This window comes from Eptatretus burgeri, chromosome 2 (assembly GCF_056783735.1).
Source record: "Eptatretus burgeri isolate ZD-2024b chromosome 2, Ebu_testis_v1, whole genome shotgun sequence".
Lineage (NCBI taxonomy): Eukaryota > Metazoa > Chordata > Myxini > Myxiniformes > Myxinidae > Eptatretus > Eptatretus burgeri.
Genome location: NC_140962.1, coordinates 117,423,961 through 117,445,608, shown reverse-complemented (window position 1 = coordinate 117,445,608; position 21,648 = coordinate 117,423,961). Strand labels below are relative to the sequence as shown.

The window sequence follows — 21,648 nt, the reverse complement described above, 5'->3', positions numbered from 1 at the left end:
ATAATGGCGTATTGGCAGCGTTTAGGGGAATTGGTATATAAAAATGGGGTTCACAGGAGGAACCCGTCAGTGTTTCAGACTCCATGGTGAGTAGACACTTCGATCTCGAGTGCGGTAATGATTTGAATCGTCGAGCGGCAGCCTTTTAATAGGCTACGCCATGTGATCGTCGGCGATACGCTGCTGCGCGCAATGCATAAGTTAGACTATCGTTGGGTATAAGTTGTGAACGCCGACAACACGCTCAGCATTCATTGGTATAAGTTATCTATAAGTTATTGAAACGTTCTGTGTACGTTACTAATACGTTATGCGTACATCCAACTCGTTATTATACGCCCAAAACTGAAAAAAAACATCAATAGTTCAGCGTACGCCAGCGTTTTAGATAAAATTTTGATACATTGCCATATGCTGGCTAAATCGTCAAGGTGTGACAGGGCCTTCAGATTCGACAACCCCCGAGGAGAAGATGCAAATTGAAATTGGCTACCCCTTAAAAAAACACGTTTTTTTGGGCGTGGTTCTGCCCATAATGGGCGCACTACGCCCATTCTCAGGAAAACACAACAAGATCATGATATAAACCTCCTACCAAAATTTTATCAGGATCGGATCAAAACCCACGGAGCTTTGCTTGGGACAGACACACAGACACACAGACACACAGACACACAGACACACAGACAGACAGACAGACAGACAGACAGACATACACCAATCCGAATATAGTGGTCACATATTTTTTCGTGAACCAATAGCTTATACGAATTATACTAAAATGTTATAACTCCTAATGGCTTATAAAAAATACGAAAAACAGTGTTATTATGTGCTTGTACTGCATTGCAATACAAGCAATTTGAAAATGCACTCTGAAAGCAATATGAAAATTTTATGATTTCACACTTGCAACGCCTGTGACGATATCAGAGAAATCTCAACTGACAGATCGGCAGATCTTGCCTACCAGGCGTAGTGTTTACTATGCCTACCAGGCGTAGTGGCGTGCGTCTGTAATCCGGCTACTCGGAGGCATGGGTTGGAGGATCGCTTGAGGACTGGCAGTCTGTGCTGGGCCGTGCTATGAGAGGGTGTAGGGCAGCTAGGAATCATGGCGAAACCCAATCCTTATCCCTGTGTCGTAAGAGGTGACCAGGGTTGCGTCAGGAAGGGCATCTGGCGTAAAACCTGTGCCAAATCAGTATGCGGATCATAATGGATGATCCGCTGTTGCAACCCCTAACGGGAGCAGCCGAAAGAAGAACAACAACAACATATATATATATATATATATATATATATATATATATATATATATATATATATATATATATATATATATATATATATATATATATATATATATATATATATATATATATATATATATATATATATATATATATATATATATGTGCGGAAAGTGAGAGTTCAAAGGCAGTACATCAAAAAAAAAAAAACTTCTCCTTCTCGTAGATGCGAAATCTTCCAGTTTTCAGCACATGATATCTTTCTGGTGAACAACAGCTCTTTTCAGTGCTTCTTCATCGTCATCGTCTTGTTCTTTTAGAGTTTGAGATATTTTTCTTTTTGTCTCAATTGACATGTTTCGGTCAAATTGACATTGTCTATATACTGTTACGTGCCCGTAAAAAAAAAAAAAAAAAAAAAAATTCATAAATAAATATTCAAACCGCGAGCAACAAACAACCACACAGGCCGTTTCTTCGCTCTCACGTGCCCGCACGTGCATGGCCCGGATGTTCACATATTATTCACAGTTACGATTATTGGCAATTTAGTTTTAATACCCAATTATTCAATTAGCGCCAACGTATTTTACCTTTTCGCAATGTCGTGGCAAGGAAAAACAAAAAGAGAAGAGAAGAGAAAAAAAATATTACTTCCTGATTCAGAGCATACCAGCACTCTGATGTTACCGAAATGTATGCACCGTCTAATATGAAAACTATCATAACTTGGGGCATTGTGTTTATCTACAAATGCGCATAAGAAATCGAGAAATTATTAGAATACACGAAGTCATCATTATCCGGAAATCCGTACGTTGTAACCTGAAATGGGGAATGTGGCTGAGCTTCCCTTCCCCATCGGCCACGCCCACGCAACAACGTGTCTTGTCATTGGTTTGGTAAATAAATGGCCATAACTTGGGAAGCACTTGTCCGATTAATATCAAACCTTGAAAAGGCACATCTTCAGGCCCCCAGCAATATACCTGGTAAGTTTCAATTAGATCGGACCAGCTATTGTCGAGAAACAGCAGTCACACACACACACACACACACACACACACACACACACACACACACACACACACACACACACACACACACATTGCTGGAATTATAGATAGATACTGTGACTTTCTGTACAAAGACCCAGATCAATGGGAAACTGAAGATAGTTTCGTACAGAGCCATACTCTTGTCAGCAGGCTGAAAGTTGTGAATGACTTGCAGAGCGTGGTGTAGCCCTGGCGACTGATTGCAACAGTCTTATTACGTACAATGAGTAGCAAAAGCAGTACCTATTACAAGCGGTAACTGATCACCGAAAACGATTCCTGGACTGTAAGAAATCAACTTTGAACAAGTGAACTATAGCTCTTGTCCCGTCTGTTCAAAGACTCTGTCTGCAAACTGCGGAGTTCAAAAAACGCGAAAAAACATGAAATCTTGATTTTTTTGATTTTTTTTTTTAGACTTTTCAAGTTTCACTGAGACGGACTGGAAAAATCTTGCCAAGTTAAACGATATTTTTCTGCAGTATTTCAGATTCTAATGCATCATAAAACATCATATATTACATGTTAGTCATTTTGGCATAAGATTTTTAAAAAGAAAAATATAAAATGAATTTCTTTTTTTTTTCAAATTTCGATGGATGGGAGCAACCCTTAAAATATTTTTTTTTCGGGTTCATATTTAAAAAAAAAAATCCCAGAAATATCAATCTAACTTCGGGGTTAGCCCCTTGAAATTTCCCGAAAAAAATAAAATAAGGACAGCCCTAAGGCACGTGGTGTGATCGGCAGGTAAATCAAAATATGTGGAGTGTAATGAGCACTTCCCTGATCTCCAATGGACATAAAGTCCTACACCAAAGCGTCACTTCCAATCCGGAGGCCTCAGCCCGGCGACTGTGAATCGGACAAAGATTTTCAGATGCTGCATATATATTGTAATTCTATTTCTCCAAACTACACACTGGCACAACATTAGCCTGAAGTGGCACATTATGCCTCAAATGTGGCTTCCATCATCTTGCTCATTGCATTTTAAACCTGTAAATATACCTTCAAAAAATGTTCTTTAAATATTTTGAGTTTTTTGTGGGTTTTTTTGGATTCGATTCACAGTCTGACACTCCGATGTTGTTATAAATCATTGTTTGGTAACTTGGACAGCCAATTGATATTTTGATTTGGACTATTTTCATTATTTTGATTTGTATATCGACACTCAAAGTATAATTTGTATTTGTTACTAATTTGCAGAATTTAGAACTTTTAGAATATATTTTTTTTATCACAAACATGAAAGATGATAATGTTGGAAAGGTAACTTATATGAGTGGGACAACTTGGGGGACAGTGATGTGTGGATTGAATGAGGAGGCAATGAAGGTGAGAAATGATTACTTGTGTTCAAGGTAATCGTTTTACTTTTCAGGGTTGGCGGCATTCATATACAGCTGATTATCAAGTGTTTGATATTATCAATCAGTAAGTCTGAACCTTCTTTTTTGTTTGAAATCTTCTTTTATCAGATTGAGCCATGTATTTTTTTATTCAGTATGTATGCCAATGGCAGAATTTGTGTCCGCCTCCCCCTTAAATACCCTTTCCCTGTGCTTGTCATTCCTTTCACACTCCACTACCTTCCAATCCTTTCTTCAATATTAATCCTCTCAATTTCCTATCTATTTTCCTTCCCCTTCCAATGTACATAATATGTGGATAGCCCTTAAGTGCAATTATCTTTTTTTTTTTTTTGGTTGCTTGTTAGTTTCTTTACAATATGAGCCACATATTTGGCAACTGAGAAATGTGCGATACTGCAAATTGAATGTTGATTGTTTAATGTAGGGAAAAAATTTTGAAGAACTTTTTTTGTGCAGGATGAGCACAAAGTCCCTTTGCAGTGAAGTGAATGCACATCTGTATGTTGCCTTCCAACGTTTCACTGGTGAATCCTGAGTGGGAAAACACCCCAAGAGTACTTTGCAAACAGCCTCACTAGTATCCAAGTCCTTATCACTGAGGTCATTGATCTGTCCAGGCTTAAATGCTTTCAACACAAGATCATTTTTCTTTTTCTTTTTCTCAATGTTGAACGGGGAATGCCTCATTCTGAAGAATGTTTTTTGCGTTTATTTATATGGTGATCTACAGGATGCTTCAACAATGTCCGCATGATCCCGACGCGATGCTGGATGACGAGAACGCTTTTTGTCAAGAACACTCTCCTTTGATAAAGCATTTTCCTCTCATGTCTGGAATGCCTCACTTGAGGGAGCAGTCTTCATTAATCCTTTGCAAAAATTGCACTTTTATGTCTTCATAACCCATCTGCTATATCTCGCAATCATGAATCCATACACTGGCGATAAGTCGTTCTTCGATCGCGGATTCACTGGTGTCTGTCATTGAAGCCACATCTGAAAAATCAAACAAAAAAAAAAAAACAGGTAAGAGAAAATTGTTCTTCATGCAAAGAAATGTGGCATCCACGTCATTGAACAAATGCATGTTCACGTATGTTCCAAAAACTTCAGTGCAGAAAACAGCACACAAATACAACAAACTCGTAGTTTGTGGAAAATGATAGTGAGGAGAAAAAATATATATAATTTTGTTTTTTAATACATGCTCTCGGCTCATGGAAGAGCTACGACACAGAACAGACCAAGACACAACATAACAAAGGGAACAGCAGGAAAAAGGGGAAACACCAATTGGGCAGATGGAGAAGGTAGACGGAGATGGACAAACAATGCATGCAGGTAACGATGATGGTGAGCAGAGAACACAAGGGGTGGATAAGATGGATACAAAAGCAAAATTTGGGAGTTGTGGGGGTGGTGTAACAGGTGTGGAATAGATCATGGCTTTGGATGGAGGATGGTGGTGAACAGCTGTCTTGAAGACCGGGAGTGAAGAATGACATCGAAGAGAGTGGTGTAGACAGTTCCACAGGTGGGAAAAGAGGAATAAATGAGTGGAGGTGAGCAGTGGTTCTGGATTTATGCAGTTTCACGAGGCGGGAGTTTCTGGCGAACCACGTGCATGTTGAATGATACTTTGGGGGGGGGACAGAGCATGGAGAGGGCAGAAGGTGCATGACCAGAAATGAGGCAGAAGACTGAGAGATGACCAACCTGTTGGTGATGGTGAAGTGATAGGCCCAGAGACTAATGCTGGAAGATTCCAGTGATCTACAATCAGTGATTTTAAAGCAGAATTTAGTGCTTCATCATGAGGGATTCCAGTGATCTTGAAAGCCTTAGTTTCCATGGCGTCAAGAGGCAGCCCAAAGGGGAGAGCATTAATCCATCGAGCTGCGGATGAAAGCCTTGTTGGTGGATAGGAGCTCAGGTGTGCGAAGGAAAGACTTTGCATGGATGCCCAGTCGTCGTCTGGCATTGGAGGCCAGCGTTGAAATGTGGCTTGCCTCGGAGAGATCATGGCTGAGAGTGAGACCCAAGAGTTTGAGGCACGTGAACCTCTTTGAGATGGTTGTTGTGAAAGTCAATGGGAGTGTTTTCAGAACGGTCATTTCGGAGGGAGAGGGTGTGTGTGTGAGAGAGGGTGTGTGTGAGAGAGGGTGTGTGTGAGAGAGGGTGTGTGTGAGAGAGGGTGTGTGTGAGAGAGGGTGTGTGCGAGAGAGGGTGTGTGCGAGAGAGGGTGTGTGCGAGAGAGGATGTGTGAGTGTGAGAGAGAGAGAGAGAGAGAGAGAGAGAGAGAGAGAGAGAGAGAGAGAGAGAGAGAGAGAGAGAGAGAGAGAGAGAGAGAGAGAGATATATATATATATATATATATATATATATATATATATATATATATGTATATATATATATGTATATATATATGTATATATATATATATATATATATATATATATATATATATATATATATATATATATATATATATATATATATATATACCGGGCGTAGTGGCGTGCGCCTGTAATCCGGCGACTCGGAGGCTTGGGTTGGAGGATCGCTTGAGGACGGGGGCTCTGCACTGGGCAGGGTGTAGAGCAGCCTGGAATCATGGCGAAACCCAAATCCTGATCCCTGTGTCGTAAGAGGCGACCAGGGTTGCGTCAGGAAGGGCATCCGGCGTAAAACCTGTGCCAAATCAGTATGCGGATCATAACGGATGATCCGCTGTGGCGACCCCTAACAGGAGCAGCCGAAAGATGAACAACAACAACATATATATATATATATATATATATATATATATATATATATATATATATATATATATATATATATATAGAGGGATTTCTCAGGATTGAGACCTGTTCCAAGTTTTTGACTTTTTTTTTTTCAAGGTCTGAGGAGAAAGAAGTGGCTGCTGCCGATCTGTCAGAAGGATGAGGGATGTCATGGCAGAGAGTGGACTCATCAGAAAAGAGGATTTGACTCAAATGTGTCAATGGATTTGTCTCCACTCATGGTAGATGTCAACCCACTGTTGCGTTTGATCTCAATTAAAGGTCGAGAGACAGAGAGACAGAGCGAGAGAGACAGACAGAGACAGAATCAGATGCTTCTAACTCGAGTTATGATATGAAAAATGATTTTCAAACGACACATCATCTTTGACCTGTTGAACCCAAAATCTAATCAGTTCATCTTTATATTACATTTCATAATTTTTCCAAGTTTGGATGTAATCCCTTCAGTCGTTAACAAGTTATCATGGTAATGAAAATCTGCTATGCATGCAAGGACGCACAGCTGGACGGACAACCCCAAAACACAATGCCTCTGGATTAGAATGCAGGGGAATAAAATGGAGAAAAAAATTCTGAGCCTTTGTCTGTTTTGACACAACTTAAGTTGATTGTGATTGTGCATGTTCTTTACTTCCATTTTGGGAGCTATTACAAGGAGGGCAGAAGCATGGCAGTCTCTCTATGATTGAGCAAGGTGAAAGCAGCCCTTTTGCAACATGTTGCAGCAAGATTTTGTTCATTCCTTGTCTTTTGTTCAGCAAATTTAGCATTTTTTTTTTTGAATGGTGTTTATTTTTACTCATTTTGTTTATTTTTACTCAGTAACTGTTACTATAGGAATTATTCCAGCTGTTTGCGAAGTTATTTCCTCTTTGCAGGGAGCTGTTTGCAATCACATTTCTCTTTCTGTTGCATGCAGAGAGATTATAGACGCTTTTCTCCCCCAGACGATACAGTACATTGCCTGGTCCTCAAAGGACGCCCTGGTAAGTAAAACTGTATTTCCATTTACGCTTTTGTTTTGCTTCTGATTCTACTACTGCTGTTGCTATCAAATGAGAGAGTGACTAATGAATTATAATCCTAATTTTTGTAATGCTGTACTTTTGGTCGTGATTGTCCATCATCAATTAAACTTCAAAACATAAGAAGTCATTTGGTCTATGAAAGCGGTGTTTTTGTCTACATTCTAATTACTTTATCTACTTACTTGAATCCACATCCCATGCTTTGAATGTGTTGGTCAGGTTTCACAGACCATGCTTCTGGCCTACAAACTTAGAGTTTTGGACTAATTCAGTTTATGGGAGATGGAATAGCTGACCGCATTCTTCCTGAAGGATGGCTTGCTCCATGATGTGCCACACTTTCTGACCCTTCACCAGAATGGTAGTTTAAGTTGGATTTGACTCGTCCGGTAATTATTTTCACCAAACACTCAACTGACCTGACCATGATGCTCAAAAATGATCAGTGCTGAAGTTGTAACATATGAGCTGGTTTATCCTTGTATTTTATATTATGACCGGTCACGTTTCGTTGGTCGTCAGAAAAAATATTTTCTTTTGAGGGAAATGTCGAAAAATGCCTTAGAATATGGTATTGTGTTATAAGATGCAAATGTATTTTTTTTCTGAAATCATTAAACATAGCGGGCTTGTAGGTAGGTGTGTAGTTTTTTTTGTTATTTTTGTTACTTCCTGACATGCAATCGCCATTCGTGATTGGCTTATGATGTCATATTTGTGAACCATTCCCGAGGCGGATAAGCCATATCTCCACTCAATCATTTATGCATGTCCCAAATTACCCAAGGCATCTCATATATTTGTTTAGCAACTCATACAAGATTTGAACCCAAGCTAGAGACTAATATGCATATCTCTTGGCCATCCTGCCAGCCCATGTTTGTGTGTATGTTTGTGTATATATATATATATATTATATATATTTTTTAAACATTGAAATTTCAGATAACTTGAATTGTAACAATTAAAATTAATTACCTCTGCCACCAAAGGTGGATGGAGGTTATGTTTTCACTCCTGTCTGTCGGCCTGGTTGTTTGTGAACAAAATATCTCAAAAGGTTGTCGATGGATTTGGACTACATTTTGTGGAGAGCTGGGTATGTGGCAAGGACGAAAAGATTAGATTTTGGTGAAGATCCGAATCCAGATCTGGATCTGAAATTTTAAAAGTGATTTTTCTAAAATCTTCAATTTTCATCCAATTGACTTGAAATTTGAAGAGGATTTATATTTCAGGTCACTGAATTCAACCAGCCAATTATTTTTGAGGTCAACATAGGCCCAAGATCAACAACTGAGGTGGTATTTCTAAAATCCTCAATTTTCATCCCATTGCTTGAAATTTGAAGAGGATTTGCAGATCAAGTCACTAAACTCAATCACCAATTATTTTGAGGTCAGCATCGGCCAAAAGGTCAACATAATATGAATTTCTAAAGTTGTCAATTTTCATCCGATTCACTTGAAATTTGAAGAGGAGTTGCATATTTGGTCATTTAATTCAACCACCAATTATTTTTGAGGTCAAATTTGTTTTATGGATTTTGCAAGTATCGTGCTCTGCATGACGTCTTCTTGTTCGTCTGTCTGTCTATTTGTTTGTTTGTCCACACAGAACTTTTGTGTTTTTTCTGCGCAACCGCTTGTTGGATTGAGACGAAATTTTCACCCTTGGTGCGACTACTCATGTTAGAAGGTTTTAATGATAATTTTGATGTCACAAGTCACGTGGTGTGGAAACCATATAGCAAAAATGGAGAAACTTTGGACCTCTGAATCTCTGAAACTTCAACAAGGAAAAAATTCAATCTTGACATATAGGAAGTACTCCTCATTGGGAATGAGTGTGATTTTTTTCATGATGTCATTGGTGCCTTTGTTATGATGTCATACTTGCATTTGTAGAATGCCACATCCGATCAGTATGAAAATAGTTGAGCGTCATCTCGGGACAAAATGGTCCACAGAAAAAAAATTGATGATGTCATCGGCACGTGATTCGGTAGCCATATAGTTTTTTCAATAAATAACTTCATAAATCTTCTTCTCTGAAATGGCTAAATAGATAGAGACGAAACTTTACACGTATGACCACCTGTCCATCAGGAGCAAAAGGTTAACACATATGATGTCATGACACATGGTTTGGCAGCCATATTCGATGTACACTAAAACCTATAAAAACAAATACACCACTCAAAAGTGGTCCTGGCAAGGGTCTACAATCTCTGATTGCTCTTTTTCTTGTTTGAACTGTTTTTACAATTATTTCTAGAACTTCAGCAAAAGATGTTTGAAATGCAATCACAATTGATCCGATTATTTTGATTCCATGTACACCCTCATCTCCATTTCCTCATTTGTGCATACCCTGCCCTTGTCCACAGGCCTATGTGTTAAAAAACAACATATATTTGAAGCATACAGTTAATGGCACTGCTGTTCCGATAACAACATCTGGCGAAGAGAATTTGATTTTCAATGGAATTCCTGACTGGTTGTACGAAGGTTTGCATTTGATAAATTGCCTTAATTTTTATTTAATTTCCCCCCAAGTGTAAGAAATATATTGTTGTATTTGTGATTCATGCATCTCCATATTGTATAGCTCCATTAGTGTTGATTATTGTGAGCTGTGATCCCTTCTGCTGCCCTCATCTTACAAACCCATCAAGTTTGTCTTATTGTGTGCCATTGTCTGCAATGGCCAAGTGAACTTGACCCGAAATGCAGTGGTGATAGTTTTTATTTATTAAAAATGCCTTTTCTAGCAAAGTATGTGCTACATCACTCATCTACCCCCTCTGTGGCCATATTTCTTCCACCTCTCCCTTTCCCAAAGCCCCACACATGAGCCAGCCATCTGTTTTTACACTTAGCCTATTTCCTTAAAAGTATGTCTACTGATGTTGTAATTCATATGCAAGCACATTGATATCTCTTAATGTCCTTGACATGAATGATGTGTCAAGGCTCCTTGTGCATGATTCTCCAAGGAAAGAAAGGATAAAAAAGAAAGACTTCAAAACAAAATTTTGGCAAAAACAACATGCAACCACACATGGATTTTATCAACTTTTCGTTCATAAGAGTGTATATGTATTCTCAGTCACCCATTGAAAAATCACCAGGGCAATATTGGGAGGGAGTTTATTTTCATTAACCAATGCAAAGTCTACGGCTGACCTCCCACGTTGTTTTTGCTTATTATTCATCGCGTACTCGTGGTCTTCTCTTGGTGTAACAACATTATCACTAAAAAAGAAGAATCTCTGTATGAAAATGTTAATAGAATAAACTTATGGACATTATAACTTTAAAAGTGGATGTTATCGCAAAAATAATAAATCAAACTCCCGGAAGTTGTACAACTTGTCCGGGAGAAAGAAGACAAAAACTCCCTTCCTTCGTCCTTAAGCAGCAGATGTTTCTAGTATATTTCAGTCAATGTATACTGAACAAAAATATAAACGCACCAACCTAAATATCTAAGTCAAGATTGCCATTATGGGAAAATGGTCAAACCGATGATATGTTTGAGCAATGGTTCCTTTGTTTTGCTCAAGACAGATGTTCCCATTCAAATTGACCACTCTGAGTGTGTGGACTCACACGTTGAGTAATCCTTCCCATGAGCACCATGGGGCTTGACAGAGTGATGGTCAGTGAGCGTGACCAGGACACAAACACTCCCTATAGCTTGCCCTATAAAAGGCCTCCCCAAAATGTGGACTGGTGACAAATGTCAACATGCCACAGATGTCACAAATCTTGAGGGAGCGTGCCATTGGCATGCTGAATGCTGGGACGTCAGTACGGGCCGTTGCAGCACACTTCAATGTCCACCACTCCACCATTAGCCGCCTGAGAACGCGCCTCAGAGAGACTGGAAGCACCGTGAACCGCCCACATGCCCGGCGACCACGTGTGACCACCGCCGGTCAGGATCGTCACATGAGGCTGCAACATCTCCGGGATCGACTCCGACCGGCCACGAGGACTGCCGATGAGACTGTCGGGCTGCATAACAGGCGCATTTCAGCCCAGACGGTGCGTAACCGCTTGAGGGAGGCCAAGCTTGAGGGAGGCCAACACCCACTACTGACTGTGTGAACTCTGACAGTGACACCTCGGTTGTGTCGGCTGTTGTAGCGCAAAGACTGTCGCCAGAATTCTCAAGGAACTCTTTGAAATTTAATGCTCAATTGTCATGGATTCTATAACCAAATTGTTGTGAAGATTTAGTATTAATGAGTTCGAGGTAAAATAGTAACAATCGCTTGGTGCGTTTATATTTTTGTTCAGTATAGATTGTAGTAGATTACCACAGCAGATTTCAGTCGATCACCGATGACGACTGTGACACCAAAATCAAAACATCGCACTCCATAGAAAGCAGGGCCATCAGGACGGGTTGCAGTGAGCAAAATGCAGCGGGGAGGGAGTTTATTTTGGTAAACCACTTTTTGCGTAATATATCATTTATTTATATATATATATATATATATATATATATATATATATATATATATTATGTAAGAGAATAATATTTTATTATTATTTATTTATTTACTTTTGCTCTGGCAGAGGACTAACGCTCAACATCAGCCTCACCTCATTTCCTGCTGCAGTAAACATACTCCTGTCAACTTTTAGTTGATAAAATACATGATCAAGGCAGACTCACACTGGCTTTCACAGAGGCTAGTTGGTATTCCATTTCTCACCTTACATATGGTAGTATAAGTTAACAAAGTGCTTAATTTGGCCAGAAATGAGCAAAAATACCATACATTCCCAAAAAGGAATGCAGAACATGCAATATGTGAGCAATTATGGCTTTATAATATAATATAAGCAATTATGGGAGGTGGAAAAGGAGGGAGGGGTGTAAATAGTTTTCACAAATTCCCTGATAAAAACACTGTGTGTAATCAAAAGCGAGTGTGCGTGCATCTAAGACTGTAAGTCATCCTGTCAGCCACACAGGCATCATACGAACCCATTATTGTGTACATTTGAGCCAAAATTTTCCTACCAAGTTGTGCTCATGATGGTTTGTTTGATTGAATGTGAGCAAGAAGTTGCACAAATTTTAATTCTGAAGCTAAAACCTGATCAAGCTTCAACCTTATTTCACATTTTCACTATGACATTTTTATTCAGGGTAGCTGAAAAGTTTATATATATATATATATATATATATATATATATATATATATATATATATATATATATATATATATATATATATATATATATATATTTGCAAAACATGCTGTTTGCCTGTCTCCCGTTTATGATGGCCTCTTCCTGCGCTGAATTTGAAAAGCTGCGCATGCAGGCAAAGCTCAACATTATCTTTTGAAATGATGGGAGAACAGGCATTAATAATGGTTATGCCAAATTTTATTTTGCAAACAGGATATTCTACACTCTTCGTAGACAAATTGAACCTCCACTGCCTAATGTTGCAACACCATTTTGCTGTGGGCTGTATAAGTAGCTCAGGGGTTTGGCTCTGAATGAAACCAAGAGTGTGACACAATTGACATATTTAAAGTTCCAGAACTAATTTAAATTGATAGATTGACTTCAACTTTTCTCATCACTGGGGACTGGTACTTTTGCTTGGATCTACATCAAATATAGATCAATACAATTGTTTTCATCCATTTCAGGTTAAATGTCATTACATTTATTTTTACTGTTTTTCTACATTGTAGTAACCAAAAAATGTCATGACATTTAACTATTGCTTTGTAATTTGGGTATAAAGAAACAAGTTTTGCCAATTTTCATTTATGCTGGCTGATGTGAATTTATACTTTGGAAAATAAACGTGGTAATCTGGGTAAACTACCTTTTGGACCACACTGTATTATGTTAAGTTGCAACAGTAATATTTTTCTTAAGTTGTAATTTAGATATGCTGGTTATTGGAATCATGCCGAGCTGTCATACTGTTTGCATGTAAGTATATTATTGAGAATTTGAAGATTCTTACTTTCATCTTTGCTCTTTGAGCATGGATAATATAATATACAATAAAACATAATATAATATAATGTAATATAATATAATCTTTATTCATTTTTTGCATTTGTGACTCCATTACTGGTATTCAGCATCCATTATTGAAGTGATTGTCTGATTTTCTCTGTGAGAGGAAACAGTGCCTGGCCCTTGATGGTGTCCTTTCTGATAATATTTCCCTTGAGGTTGGGGCTCTGCAAGGCAGCATCTTCGGACCGACCTTATTCTTGAGCTACATCGATAAGAACCATTGATTTCACATATATATATATATATATATATATATATATATATATATATATATATATATATATATATATATATATATATATATATATATATATATATATATATATATATATATATATATATATATATATATACATATACACAATACCAGTCAAAAGTTTGGACACACCTCCTCATTCAAAGGTTTTTCTTTATTTTTGGTTCACGAAAAATATTTTCACGAAAAAAATAAGTGACCACTATATTCGTCATTGGTGTGTGTGTCTGTCTGTCTGTCTGTCTGTTGGGTTGTCAATCTAGTCTACCCTTATTATCAGTATTTCCGTCGATATGTTTGTCTGTCTGTCTGTATGTATGTCTGTTCAGTCCAGTGCTCCGTTAATACAATGGCGATTTTGATGAAATTTTGTTGGTAGGTTCATACCATGACCTAGTTGTGTGAAAATGAGAAGCGTTGCTATGGACCCATCCGTTGCCTAGCAACGGGACTTTGAAATTTTTGAAAAATCATAAAAAATTAATTTTTTCGAAAATCAAAAATCGGTCCACGAGCGACTGTGGGCAGTACATTCAGCCATATTGTCAAAAGTTTCCAGCCGGATCCTATGAAAACTGTCGGAAAAGATAGACTTTGAATGAACCCTGGTCGAAAACAATAAAAAAACGAAGTTCGTTATATCTCAGAGACTATCAGTCAGATATACATGAAACTGGTATGGTAGGTTCATGGTGTGTCCTCGTTATGTGTGAGAAAGAACCATTGCAATGGACGCTTTTGTTGGCTAGTAACGGCTGAAAAACGACTAAATTCAACTTGATCGACTACCCATGTCCGCCTACCAGCTTGTCTGTCTGTCCCGAGCATAGCTCCGTGGGTTTTGATCCGATCCTGATAAAAATTTTGGTGGGAGGTTTATATCATGACCTAGTTGTGTTTTCCTGCGAATGGGTGTGGTGCGCCCATTATGGGCGGAGCCACGTCTAAAAAACGTGTTTTTAGGGGGTAGCCAATTTCAATTTGCATCTTCTCCTAGGGGTTTGTCGAATCTGATGGGTTTCGGTATTTGGTTAGCCCAATGGCACCTGCATAGCCCCACAGAGCTAGATTTTTTTTTTTCATTTTCGTCCCAACGTCAAGGTCACAAGGTCACGAACTTAGAAAATTGCGAATTTTGACATAAAAATCCATCTTCGAATCTGGCAGGAGTTTCAGTATTTGGTTTGCCCAATGGCACCTGCATAGCCCCATGGAGCTCGATTTTTCATTTTCGTCCCAAGGTCAAGGTCACAAGGTCACTAACTTAGAAAATTGCGAATTTTGACATATAAATCATATGACCCCCCAAACTTTGAGCTCGGATGATAATATTTTTTATGCATAATCTTGAGGTCATTTCCCACCTAAAGTCTTGAAGCCATTTTTCTCTATCTCAAACACTTTGCCCGTGGCGCCCCCTTCAAGTTTGTTTTTACGCTGATTTCATCAAAGTATGGATAATCCGAGGAGTGCGAAATGCCATATAGCCTATATGACGTTATATTGTTCCTGGAATGTTCCAGAAGAAGTTTTGCACCAAAGGTCATAATCCTTGACCTTTGACCTTTAAAGCTCACAAAGGTCAAAGTTGTGGGAATCGAACTGGGTTTTCCACCTTCTTCGACGAACTAACTCCAATAAGCTATAGCATGTAACCTGTTTCCTTATTTTAATGTCCACAACATTGTTTTGTGACCTTTAAAGGTTATACAAAGAGCAAATTTTTAAAGTTGTTGAACGAAACCGGGTTTTCGACATTTTGCAGCTAATAACCTGTCACTCGTACCACATCATGTTGATCCTTTTTATAACTTGGTCAAAAATTATCACATTGTCACATCCTTGACTTCTGAAACAATCCACATCATCAAATACCGCTCGTGAACCATTGTCGTCTTCAGACTTGTTTATGTTCTTCAAAGTCGCCACCCTTTGCCTTGATGACAGCTTTGCACACTCTTGGCATTCTCTCAACCAGGTTCATGAGGTAGTCACCTAAAATGCTTTTTCATGAGCAGGTGAGCCTTGCTCAAAGTTATTTGTGTTGAATTTCTTTCCTTCATAATGCATTTGAGCCAAGAGTCAATCAGTTGTGTTGTGACAAGGTGGAGGTGGTATACAGTAAAGAGCCCTATTTGGTGAAAGACCATTATTTTGTCTGCACTGTAGTAGTGCATATTTTGGCAAGAGCAACTCAACGAAGCAAAAATAAACTACAGTCCATCATTACTTTAAGACATGAAGGTCGGTCAATCCGGAAAATTTCAAGAACTTTGAAAGTTTCTTCAAGTACAGTCGCAAAAACCATCAAACGCTATGATGAAACTGGCTCTCATTAGGATCGCCATAGGAAAGGGAGACCCAGAGTTACCTCCACTGCAGAGGATAAGTTTATTGGAGTTGCCAGCTTCAGAAATCGTCAATTAACTGCACCTCAGATTGCAGCCCAAGTAAATGCTTCACAGACTTCAAGTAAGACACATCTCAACATCAACTGTTCAGAGGAGACTGCATGATTCAGGCCTTCATGGTTGAATTGCGACAAAGAAACCACTACTGAAGGAGATCAATAATAAGAAGAGACTTGCTTTGGCCAAGAAATACAAGTAATGGACATTGGACTGGTGGAAGTCTGTCCTTTGGTCTGATGAGTCCAAATTTGAGATTTTTGGTTCCAAATGCCGTGTCTTTGTGAAACGCAGAGAAGGTGAACGGATGATCTCTGCAATGTGTGGTTCCCACCGTGAAGCATGGAGCAGGAGGTGTGATGTTGTGGGGGTGCTTTGCTGGTGACACCGTCAGCGATTTATTCACAATTTAAGGCACACTTAACCAGCATAGTTTGCATGGTTACCATAGCAGTCTGCAGCGATACGCCATCCCATCTGGTTTGCGCTTCGTGGGACCATCATTTGTTTTTCAACAGGACAATGACCCAAAACACATCTCCAGGCTGTGTAAGGGCTATTTGACCAAGAAGGAGAGTGATGGAGTGCTGCATCAGATGACCTGGCCTCCACTCAGGACAGCCACTGAAAGAGGTGCAGTCCCTAGAACTCAGGATTCACAGTCTGCCTTATGCTTTCATGGCAGGAGCATAGCACCAATTTGCTGTCAAATGCCAGTCACTTTCTGGGTATTCTTTATAGAGTTAAGGCATTCTTCAGCCACACCAAGCATATCGCAATGTACAAGACTTTAATATGGAGTATATCTCCCTACTTTGGGCTGGTGCTCCTGCTTAAAAACTTGCTCCTCTTGATATGTTCAAAACGAGGCTTTTCTCATGATTTGAATCTCAAGGCAAGAGACATTCCCAGGGACTGTCACTCTCCAGTCAGCAACAAGTTGGTGGACTCTATTAAATATTAGCTTAAATCTGTCAATGCTCCAACTGCTGCTTTCCCCAAACCACCCCATGCCACTTGCATTCCTCAAGAAATACTCCCAAAGTCCAGACTGGTTGGCCACCTCCATTCATGCATCGCCTTATTCCCCCAATTGTGAAATCGTCTCCCTTCGTCCATTATCTCATCTCCCTGACTTCAGTGTTTCAATTGTGCTGCCCACCAGTACCTCATGCACTCATTTATACACATCCATGATCTCTTCAGCACATGCCGATTCTTTCCCATAATGTTCCTCTCCAGGCTATGGTTACTCATCTTTGTGTTTTTCTTCATTATGTATATCCATCCCCACCATACCCTTTGGTAGTATGTAAACCTTCTGTCCATTTTCATTTGGCTCCCCCATGAGCCTAGATTCTTCCATAAAACCAAATATGGATCTTGTGAATCGCAGTCAATGAGATCAAAACAAATCCGTTCAAATATTGTACAAAGAGCTTAAAATTTGACAGAAGGTGACATATTACTGTTTTAGAAAATTATTATTGAACTCTTTAGCATGTTGGTGAATAATTAAAAGATTTCAGAACCTGATTGGAGGATGAGTGTCTGTGCTGCTCACGTTGACTTTTCTCTGAGAGAGCTAAATTCCTACCAAGTTATTTGAGAGAGGTGTGTTCCCTCCCCATGCTTCCCACTCTTTGATCTGCACTCTGGCTCGTGTGAATGCTTGCTGATTTCTATTTTGTGGCAAGTCGGTCAATATAGGCCTTTTTCACTTCCTGTTCCACTACTTATCTTGTCTTGGTGTTACAACATTATCACTAATATATTTTGTTTACAATAAACAAATACAATCAGGGTTTGTTATCCCCTCCCTGAATTATGGTTGATTGGTAAGTCTGTAGCCTAACATATATGGATTTGATTACTGAAAGTAAGGAAACTTTTCGATACACGTTTTACAATTTGAATCGATTTAATTTTTAGATAACCCCTTTACAGCAATTTTAAACTTATTACATGAACAATCATTGAGATTTTTTTTTTTTTTAATGTTCAGATACAAATTTTCTGATCCACCCTGGATGTGATCAATCATTGTGATTCAAATTGATGTTATCCCATATTGAATGTGATTTGTATGTTGTCCTTCCAGAGGAGATCTTCAGTTCGAACGTTGCAATGTGGTGGTCTCCAGATGGAGGCCACTTAGCTTTTGCACAGTTCAATGAGACTGGGGTAGAATGCATCGAGTACTCGTGGTATGGAGAGGAGCAGTATCCCAAGACAATTTCAATTCCTTACCCCAAGGCAGGTTTTCCATTGTTTGACACACAAATAATTTGAAGGATTTTGTCCTCAAGATCCTTCTGTTCTCTTATTGACTTATTTTGTAGATTCGAAGGTTTCAAAGGATATTTATTTTCCATGTGAAGAATGCAAATTGCCTTCAAAACTTTACCGAGTGAGTAATTTCTTGAATGTATTAAAAAGAGAGATGTGTCTAATTGTATGTGTATATGTATGTATATATATATTTGTTTATGTGTGTATGTATATATATATATATATATATATATATATATATATATATATATATATATATATATATATATATATATATATATATATATATATATATATATATGTTGTTGTTCGTCTTTCGGCTGCTCCCGTTAGGGGTCGCCACAGCGGATCATCCGTTATGATCCGCATACTGATTTGGCACAGGTTTTACGCCGGATGCCCTTCCTGACGCAACCCTGGTCGCCTCTTACGACACAGGGATAAGGATTGGGTTTCGCCATGATTCCCGGCTGCCCTACACCCTCTCATTGCGCGGCCCAAGTGCAGAGCTCCCGTCTTCAAGCGATCCTCCAACCCAAGCCTCCGAGTAGCCGGATTACAGGCGCACGCCACTACGCCGGTATATATATATATATATATATATATATATATATATATATATATATATATATATATATATATATATATATATATATATATATATATATATATTTATATATATATATATATATATATATATATATATATATATATATATATATATATATATATATATATATATATGTATGTATGTATGTATGTATGTATGTATGTATGTATGTATGTATGTATGTATGTATATGTATGTATGTATGTATATATATGTATGTATATATATATATATATATATATATATATATATATATATATATATGTATATGTATATATATATATATATATATATATATATATATATATATATATATATATATATATATATATATATATATATATGTATATGAAAAACGAACACCCACCCACATCTCTCACCTGTGAATGGAGGGAATAACCAATTAGCTCTCAACTCATCAATTAAACTCAGATGGGTAGGATTATGAAAATAAATCTACTACTCCCATGCGGTACATGCTTGGGAGCCTCGTTTCTCATGTATATACTATTGCATTGCGTTTCTCATGTATATACTATTATTTTGTGAACGTCTTTACAGCTGTGGAGGAACTCTGGGAAGGGGTTGAAATGGCAAACGGCCACCCTTGTGTAGCCTTTCATGGTTGCTTTATACAACTTCTTCAGCTCGAAGAGCATTGGAGGAGTCTATATATATATGTATATATATATATATATATATATATATATATATATATATATATATATGTGTGTATATATGTGTATATATATATATATATATATGTATATATATATATATATATATATATATATATATATATATATATATATATCTTCTTCTTCTTTCGACTGCTCCCGTTAGGGGTCGCCACGACGGATCATCTGTATGATCCGCAAAGTGATTTGGCACAGGTTTTACGCCGGATGCCCTTCCTGACGCAACCCTGGTCGCCTCTTACGACACAGGGATATGGTACTCCTATTTTAACCGGGGTATACACCGGCCCAGTACACTGGTACTCATTTCACCAACCTCGGAAGGATGACAGGCTGAGTCAACCCCCTGGTGTATTAATTCAGTGGCCCAACGGGACTTGAACTCAGGATCTTTTGGATCCCAAGCTGCTGCCCTAACCACTAAGCCAACACCAGGCTACATATATATATATATATATATATATATATATATATATATATATATATATATATATATATATATATATATATATATATATATATATATATATATATATATATATATATATACACATACACATACATACATACATACATACATACATACATACATACATACATACATACATATATTTGTGTGTATATGTACATGAAAAACAGACCCAATCACTTCTCTCATCTGTGACTGAAGGAAATAACCAATTAACTCTCACCTAATCAATTACCCCAGGTGGCTAGGATCGATAAATTGATTCCTCCCATGCTCTTCCAACTGAAGAAAGTTGTCTCAAGCAACCATGTGTAGCTGTACAATTAGCTGCATAATTATCTATTAGAATCGCTACACAAATAAATTGATTCCTGTGATGCACTTCAAGCTGATGAAAGTTGCCTCAAGCAACCATGAATAGCGACACAACGCAAGACATGGGTGAAACTCATTTGTATGTTTATGGAAATCCATATTGTCGTAACTATCCACAAGGAAGTTTCTGTATATTTGTCATCAGAAAAGCATACCATTCTTAACTCAGATGGGGTGCAATGCTAACGCATCATGACGACGATTATGTGAATTACTCCTTTGGTAGTTTTTTTAATTGGGGTATTTTTTGTAGAAGTTTTCCAGGTACAAAAACTTGCGAGCTCGTTACCGTGATTGGATGTCTGCCAGGCAAGAGAACGTTTGTCTGTGTTGGTAAATATGGAAATAGTGTTCTTTGTTGGATTTTCCCATTGCCACATCCTCCTATGAACTTCATGGAAAATATCGAAGTGCCGTCTTTGGATTGCACGGAGTAAAGATGCAATTCTGCTGCAAAACCTAATAATGTGTGTTGGCGAGCGGTGAGGTTTGTAACCACACTTATACGGAACCAATAAGTCTTAACAAGGAACTTTGATGCAGGAGGTAATTTTGCCCATCATGCTTGTGCTGCACTACCACCACCACATTAAATGAATCTGTCAGTCTCTTGACTCAGTTTCACTGGGGGGATTAGTGGGGATGAAAAAAGTGTGGCAGGCACAGTGACTTGAGTGTTATATAATTAATATTTTAAAACTCATTTGTTTATTTCGACTTGCAAATTTCCCTTGTACATGTGGCATGGTGTATGTTTACTGACCCCTGCTGGAGTTGGGGAATGGGGTTTGAGTGCGGAGTTGGGGAATGAGGTTTGAGTGCGGAGTTGGGGAATGAGGTTTGAGTGCGGAGTTGGGGAATGAGGTTTGAGTGCGGAGTTGGGGAATGAGGTTTGAGTGCGGAGTTGGGGAATGAGGTTTGAGTGCGGAGTTGGGGAATGAGGTTTG

The 21,648-nt window shown here is 38.3% G+C and overlaps 1 protein-coding gene across 6 annotated transcripts in view; it reads left to right on the top strand.

Annotated features, from left to right (window-relative positions):
• The window catches only part of LOC147032905 (dipeptidyl peptidase 4-like), a 162,731-nt gene that overhangs the window by 39,667 nt on the left and 101,416 nt on the right, over nt 1-21,648 (top strand). For all 6 annotated transcript variants that reach the window (XM_085870929.1, XM_085870931.1, XM_085870926.1 and 3 more), the window contains exons 6-9: nt 3,699-3,751; nt 7,417-7,483; nt 9,915-10,035; nt 18,359-18,517. In XM_085870929.1, coding sequence (XP_085727055.1) covers nt 3,699-3,751; nt 7,417-7,483; nt 9,915-10,035; nt 18,359-18,517 — 400 coding nt within the window. The remainder of the gene's footprint in view (nt 1-3,698; nt 3,752-7,416; nt 7,484-9,914; nt 10,036-18,358; nt 18,518-21,648) is intronic.